Genomic DNA, 8,319 nt, shown 5'->3' with positions numbered 1-8,319 from the left:
CAGACTGACACAGGGAGGGCTTCCGAGTTCCCCGGCCCCTTTCTCGAATTATGCCTCTTCTCTTCTTTCTTTCTTTTCTACTTTTTTGGCTTCTGCCCCTTTTGTCCTCCTCCTCGTCCCTCAATCTCTCAAGGGCTTCCCTGCATCTCTGGCGTTCTCAGAGGCATCATTCAGGCATGCCCCATCGAGCAGCTCATCTGGTGTGACACGTCAGGGAACAGAGCGGCCATCTCACCGATCCATTGTCTCCCTCCAGAGCTGGCTCAGGCCATCCGTCACTTAAATGGGCCAGCAGGCCATGCACCCTTGTCAATTCGACCATGAGGAATTTTCATGTTTTCTAAGAGGCAGGGAGGGTCCTATTAGTGCTTTTAGGGTGCCTTGTCACAGGTGCCTTGGGAGCAGCTGACAGGAACAGCAAGAAGACTAAGACTCGCAGACCATTTCAGGGTGGGTCCTAAGAGGACAGGGAGACTGGTTCGTGGTGCCCCCCGAGGCCTAGCCAGGTGAATTGGTCTGGCTTTCTTAAGCTAGGGCTTTAGGTTTGCTATAAAGAATAACATTCCCCCATGACAGTACTGAGACCCTGGTGAGACCATTCAGGATATCTGCTACTACCCTGAGGGAAGAGCTCCTCGGTGACAGACTAAAGTGGGAACTACCTTGTCTTTGGAGCCCAACAGACCTGGGTAGGAATTCAGCTCTGCCATTTGTAAACATGTGTGACTTTGAGAAAGTTGCTTGACCTCGTTGAGCCTCACGTTCTCACCCGAATGGCATGGAGTAATGAGGATTAAGTGAGATCATGTACACACCTAAGTTCAGTCTTCTTAAATAATCAGTCCCTCCAGGTTTCACAAATGTCTCCAGGAGAGCCATTATCTTCCAAAGCACCATGTTCACTAGGCACTGTGTGTTATCTCATTTAATCATCATACACCAAGCGAGTAAGGCATCGTTTTCTCTATAAAAGTAGATGATCATGCTCCAGCTCTATTCTAATGTATCAACAGGGAACTCAAATATAGGACCATGTGTTGCACCAAAACCCTACTAGAGGGGACAAGCAATGGTCACCTAGGAGAAAGGATGAGTCTGAACCACAAGGAGAGGAGAATGGCAGTGAGGGTCAGGGGTGTGCTGAAGTCTCTTCCTGGAGATTCCCAAAGGTGTTTTCCCCTCCATGAGCTGAGGTACCCAGAAGTTCCCTCGCTTCTTCCGTTCTCAAGAATAATTAATTTAAGTAGTAATAATCATAGCCTCTACCACTTGGAGCACAGGTAGCATTTGCCAGGCCCTTTGCTTCATGTGATTTCTCTCATTAAAGCCTCAAAGAAACGATCCTGTGAATCTGGCATTCGCATTTGGCAAATGGGAAACTCAGGCTTAGGAAAAATGAACAACCTGCCCAAGGTTAAGAAAGAATAAACGGTGGGGCCAGGATGTGCGCCTAGGCAGATGTCAGGGCCATACTCTTAGACCACTGTTGCCATGAAGAATGCAGGTTTCACCATTCATTTCTCAACTCCTATTTTATTTTATTTTTTATCTTATTTTATTTTATTTATAGTAGCAAAGTTTTCTTGTTTTTATTAATTAGTCTTATTATTGTATATATTGTACAAAAGTGGAAATATAGAGAAGTATAAAAAGGAGGAAAATCACCCTTAATCCCATCACACAAAATAAATTCATTCTAGAGTTTTTTGTACATCCTCTTCTTGACCTTTATCTATACTCTCATCTCTCTCTCACACACATCTAATATATTAAATATACAAGTAAACTAAGCTCTATACGTTTAGAGTATATATCATTTACAAAAATGAATAGATACTCTGCAAACTATTAGTAACTGGCTTTTAGAGTTGATCATCCTATTTGAACACCTCTCTCATATCATTATATATTAGGAAACGTGATTTCAATAGTTGAATAGTAGCTCACAAGGTTTTATTACTTTTTTATTTTTATTTTTTCCAAACTCACTTTCATGTGTCTCTCTCTATCTTTAGTACATTATCTATCTCCTACTGGCATTTTCTTCCCTCTCAGCTGGAGTTCCTTTTAAAAATAGTTATTTTTATTCTATCAATTCTACCTCTCTGAATCTTGTTATTTCTGATTGTTTTCCAGCAATCTAAACCGGTTTACAAAACCCTGTAATCATAACCCCACTTTGGGGAAAATTTGGTGGTAAGTAATACTTCCACCTGACTTCCACACCCTAAAAGAAGTTATTTCACATCCTCAGGTAGGTTTGGTTTCTCTTCTGGGTAAGAATTTCTCCACAAATGCTGATGGAAAGAGAAGGTGCTCCATGGTCTGCAACTCCAGCGTCCCGCATACAGAGAAGTCAGCCCATGCTGACCGCACCTACCTTATGACTGTTTGCTTGTTGGGGTCATAGAGAGACATGAAGAGCTCAGCATCTTCCCCAATTCTGCACACAAAGTTTCTCACAAAGACATAGAGGCTGTGGGTAGGGGATGAGGAGATCCGGGCATATGTTCCATAATCTGCCTGGTCTTTTGACTGAGAGACAAAAGAAAGAAGGGAAGAAGATGGAGAAAATTAGCTCAGTACCACTTAGGACAACAGAAAGATGGTCTAGGATATTGAGAATCATGTACGATTCAAGCGTGAAGCCTTTGGCGTTATTCCCAGCTCTACCACCACGTTTCTGCAATCTGAGATAAGTCACTTGGACTCTCTTGGCCTTGATTTTCTCACTTTGAGAAAATCATCACTGACCCAGCCTCCCTCTTAGTATCATAAAAAGCACAAACTATAAAAGAAAAAGACTGCTCATATGAATTTCATAAAAACTAAGAACTTTTGCTTTTTGAAAGAAAAAAAAGCCAGGCACAGACTGGGAGAAAATATATTTGCAAAACATATATCTGACAAAGAATTTGTATCCAGAATAAAGAATTCTTACAACTCAAGAATAAAAAAAAAAAAAATCAGTCCAGTTAAAATAGGCAAATTATTTGAACTGACACTCCGTTAAAAAAAAAGATACAAATAGGATGGCCAGTAAGACATGAAGAGATGCTCAGCATGACTAGCCATCCAGAGAACTGTAAGTTAAATCACAATGATAACACTACACAACCACTAGAATGGCTAAAGTTAAAAGGCTGACAATACCAAGTGATAACGAGAATGCAGAGCAGCTAGAACTCTCATATGTTGCTCATGGAAATGCAAAATTATATAGCCTCTTTGGGAAATAGAATGGCAGTAGCTTAAAAAGTTGAATGTACACTTATAAGATCCAGCAATTCTACTGCTAATTATTGCCCCCGCCCCCCGCCAAAATAAAAAGTTGTCCACACAAAGATTTATATGTAAATGTTCACAGCAGTATCAGTTCTAATAGCCCCAAACTGGAAACAACTCAAATGTCTAATTGGTCAATAATATGTGCCATTGACAACTGGTCAATGTTATAACAACTAGCGATGAAAAAAATAACATTAATAAACACAACAACATAAACATCAAAAATATCCTGCTGAGTAAGAGAAGTCAAACACAAAAACCATATGATTAAACTTACATGAAACTGTAGAAAAGGCAAAAGTATAGTCACAAAGAGCAAATTGGGAATTGCTGTAAAGGGGATTGATTGGCTGTAAAGGAATTCAAGGAAATTTTAAAGGTGATGGAACCATGCAACATCTGGATTGTGGTAGAGTTTACCCAACACTATATATTAATAAGATTCGTTAGACTGTAGTTTAAAATAAGTTAATTTTAGTGTGTGAAAATTATATCTCAATAAAGCTAAAATTAAGGTTGCTTTCAAATAATATACAGTGATTAAAATTTTTTAAATTATAAGTCAGATTATATTAACCTTGAAAATATTATGTTTCTTTGAAATCTTTTGTTGGTTTCCTATCACACTTGGAATAACATCTTAACTCTTTTCCATGACTTCTCACGTCCCGTGAGAGCCAACTCCTGCTATCCACTTTGCCAAATCATCACCTACACTCACTCATTGCTCATCATACCCCATCCACACTGGTCTTTCTACTCTCTGAACATGCAGAACTCAGTCCCACCTCAGGACTTTGCACTTTCTGTTCCCTCTGCATAGATTACTTTGTCCCTAGATCTTCCCAGGTTTGTGCCTTCACATCATACAAGTGTCATCTCAGATGTCACTCCTGAGAGAGACCTTTCTTGATGGTACCTTTCAAAATAGCTCCTGATTCACTCTGATTCACATAACCCTGGTTTATTGCCTTTTAGAAACTTATCACCACCTGGAATTAATTTGCCCATTTATTTGCTTTTTTACTGCCTTGCTTCTTTTCTCCTCTCTGAATTATAAAAGCTCTACAAGAGCAGGAAACTTACCTGGCATTAAACTACCTGTAGGATGGACGCAGAATGAATTATAGATCCCAATACAAAAATGCAACAAAACGTGTGTGGTTACTGATCATCTCAGACAATAGGACAGATGTCCCCTTGAAAAATATATAATCTAGTTAATTAGCCTATTATTTTAAGTTTATAGTGTGCTAAATGTCTGCCTCACTTGGCCGGGGCCTGTTTCACAAAGCTCACCATTTCTTCCTTGATACGCTCTGTGATTTTTTCAGTTGCTTCCTCATGGGCATGGAATAAACTGATGACACTGGTATTATCAGGGTCCAAGATATTTCCATCTTCATCTCTGACAATCAGATCAAGTTCAAGGATTCTGAAAAGCAAAATAGGAGGTGAGGATAAATCAGAAGAGACTGAAGCCTTTAGGACATTGGCAAGGAGTTTCTACCAGAAAGTTGACCTGGTTTCTGGAGATCACTGACTCTCATGAAACAGCTCTACACCAAAGACCGTACACACAGCTGAGAGTCATATTGGTACAGTACAGCACAGCCTCTTTGGGAGGGGGGACTATGTCAATGTATATTAAAATATTTTAAATGTACTTCCTGTGATATTGAACCTAGAGAAACATCCCACACTTGAACAAGAATGTGTACTGAAGCATTATTTGCATTATCATAATGTTGAAAAGAAAAAAACAAAACGTCTATCAAAAGGGGAAGGTTAACTTAATTGTTATCTGTCATGAAATCCCATAAAGCAGGGTTTTGAAAATATGACATTGTTTGGTGTGTTTAATGATATGTCTCAGAAAGAAAAAAGTATGGACACATGCATACAGTATATTTTATATATAAGAAAACAAAGACACAAACCAAGCCAGATACGTTATCTGGGTGCATGGAATGGACACGAGTAACAATGAACAGAGAGAAAAGTCTGGGCAAAAGGCACCAAATTACTGATACTACCAAGGATACCCGTGAGAGAGGCAAGGCTCTGGGACTAGCAGGGATGGAGGACTCAAAGGAGACATGTGCCCTATCTCATTTTGTTTAATGTAATATAATATAGATGCAGAGAAAGTATTCATGTATATTTATTCAATAATCATTTGAACTTGGTTGGGGGAAATCTCATTTAGCTCTTCAGCCTTGACTTCCATGCCACAAGCTTTCCCATTTGGTCTGATTTGTTTCAACTGTACCTGCCACCCTGGCATCTATGATACTAGAACAGCAAAGACTCACACAGCATTTGCAGTCAGCTTACATGTTAAATGTTTTATGTATATTAAGGCATTTAACCTTTATAACAGTCCTATGAGGGAGCTGTTATTAATACCCCCATTTTACAGGTGAAGAAAAACTGAGGATTTGGGAGCTAATTAATTTGCTCGAGATCACACAGCTAGTAAAAGGTACCATGACATCCTAGTCTTCACTCTTAACCTCTACAGTATATTTTCTAGATAGGAGCAATATTGGGTTGGGACAAGGGGTAGGTTTGCAGAGGCCTTAATTTGAAGTTGCTTTTGTACTTCATGTTGAGATGGAGGCCCTCAGGTGTCCGCACAAAGGAGGTAGGGGGAAGTGGGTTGACAGAGACTGTGAGAAGGCCAACAGCGGTCCTACTTGGGCACCACTACCGAGTACCAGCTGGAGGAAGGCCAGCAAGGATAAATAAAAGAGACTAAGTTTTTGTCTCTTATTTGAGAATCAAATTGAGAGGCACATCTCTCATCTCATCCAAATGCAAACGGAAGGGAGCCAAGGTTCATCCGTTTGTCCACATTCATTAGGAAATTAACTTCCAACTAGATGTGACTCATAATGTTGCACAGCCATGCTGCCGAGCGGGCGATGCTCCGGGGGAACAAATGCATTCAACTAATGCTGAGCAGAGGCTCACGTGACCTTGGAAAAGATGGAGCAAAGCCGATACATAATTTAATGCCAAGATCTCTCTGGCTCTTTCTCTTCAAAATTTATCAACATGGGTATGGTTCTAAAATGTATGAATAAAACATACTCCCAGGTGCAGCTCTCATGGGATTTGGAGGGGTCATTTGAGGATTCCTTCCCCATTCTTTGAGTACCAGAGAGCTTGTCCATTATTAGACCCCTTGAAACGTGGGAGTGTTAGTAGTCAAGGGGTAGGATTGTTGGGATTCCCGTAACCCAGCATCAGGAGAGGCTGTCCCCCAATAGGACAGCAGACCATTCATTTTGGAGAACTGAGAATTTTCCCATTTTCTCCTCAGGAGATAATCCCACTGCTCCCTTCTGTTCAAGAAAGTAATACAGTGAACCCAAGACAAAGGTGAAGGAAGAAGCCCCACCGATTGCATTTTTCAAAATAAAAAATTTATTTTCAAAAAAAACCAAAAAAACAGAAATGGCTCCTTCTGTGGCTCACCATCACTCTCAGGACAAATCCAAACTTCTCCATCTGGCGCTCAGGCCCGCAAAGCTCTAGGCTCTGTCTGCCTTCCTCTCCATGTTCATGTTCGCCTTGCAGCTCCTCCCATCATCTCTCTCTCTCCCTCCCTGCATTTCTTCACCTAATAATTCCTGCAAGTCTTGTGAGATTCAGAGCAGATGTCAGGCTCTGCCCTGCCTCCCACCCCCAGCCTCCCCACACCCTCTGTCCATGTTTCCTCCTCTCATGAAATGCATGACTTTCTACTCAAGTGTCTGTTTGCTTCTCTCTTTCTCTCACTAACCCATGTAGTCCTGGGGAGGCAACAGAATGTAGTGGTTAAGCACCCCGACTCTGAGTCCCTGAGTCAAGCTACCTGGCTCAATTTCCAGTGCACATTGAGCAAAATGATCTGATCACTCTGTGAGTCTCAGTTTTCTTCATCTGAGAAACAAGAACTGTCATGAGACATAACTGAGTTAATACCTGGAAAGTGCTTAAAATAGTACCTGGCAGATAATAGGTACTCAGTAAGTCATTATTAGTTCTTACTGGCTTCTTGTTATTAAATATAGAGGCCGTACTTTGTAAATGTCCTTGGGGCCTACCACATGCTCAACAAAAGTATGATGTCTGAATGAAGGAACAGAGTGAGGGAGGAGGACTAACAGGCTGATTCTGATCAATCCTTCAAGACTCAGTTCCTGTCATGCCTCCCTGACTCTCACAGCCTAAGGCCTAGGCTCCCGACAGAGGCCTGGTCTTCTGACTTTCAGGAAACCACCTACCCCACCCGCTCAGAGCTCTGAGGCCCCAAGGTAGCAGGCCAGTGTTAAATTAAGGTACACAAGTCTCTCTCACTTCCAGCTGAAGTCATCTAGGGAGGGAGGCAAGAAGAAAGGGGCCCCTTCGCTCAGGGCCTCTATCTCCAAGGGCGTCTCTCACTTCCCCAAAGGGAACTGACTGAAACTGAAACCCCAGGGCTGGCCTGGGCGATGCTGCTGATGCAAAGCTGATTTACAGAGGGCTCTTTTTCTCCTCTTTGACCCGTCACCACCATGCACTGATTACCTACTACATGCAGATGCTGTTCCTGGCACATAGAGATGAGTTGACAGTCACTATCTTAGAAGAGCTCCCAGCACAGCAGGGGAGACAAGCCAGTAAGGAGGTAATTACTGGTCAGGGTGCTCAGGGCCTGCAAGAGCCCCTAACCTGGGCCAGGGTAGGAGGCGGAAAATCAGGGAAGGCTTCCTATGAGTGGTGGCCATTTCTTCCAACCTTGTTCCTTTTTCTTCGGAACCTTCATGAGGAAACGACATCTGAAGGTCACAGATGCCATTATTATAAAACAGCAAAACTCTCTCAATTCCCACACTCCCAGCTACAGCTGTGCTCAGACGCCACTGCACCAATGGCAGCAGCAGCTGCATGGCTAACTTTTCCCGTCACTTTGGGATGATGTACACGATAAGCAGATCTGGACACGCTTGACAGCTGCCAGCAGAAGAACTAGCAGAAGGACTACTATGCTCCTGGGATGGG

The 8,319-nt window shown here is 42.0% G+C and overlaps 1 protein-coding gene across 1 annotated transcript in view; it reads right to left on the bottom strand.

Annotated features, from left to right (window-relative positions):
* Positions 1-8,319, bottom strand: part of DOCK2 (dedicator of cytokinesis 2) — a 367,177-nt gene that overhangs the window by 325,539 nt on the left and 33,319 nt on the right. Inside the window, exons 7-8 of the mRNA XM_006906499.2 lie at positions 4,588-4,723; positions 2,381-2,535 (exon numbers count right to left, since the gene is read on the bottom strand). Of these exons, the coding sequence (XP_006906561.1) occupies positions 2,381-2,535; positions 4,588-4,723 (291 nt within the window). The remainder of the gene's footprint in view (positions 1-2,380; positions 2,536-4,587; positions 4,724-8,319) is intronic.

The sequence above is a fragment of the Pteropus alecto genome, unplaced genomic scaffold (genome assembly GCF_000325575.1).
Source record: "Pteropus alecto unplaced genomic scaffold, ASM32557v1 scaffold40, whole genome shotgun sequence".
NCBI lineage: Eukaryota > Metazoa > Chordata > Mammalia > Chiroptera > Pteropodidae > Pteropus > Pteropus alecto.
Note: the sequence above shows the minus strand (reverse complement) of the source record. Positions and strands in the feature narration are given on the sequence as shown.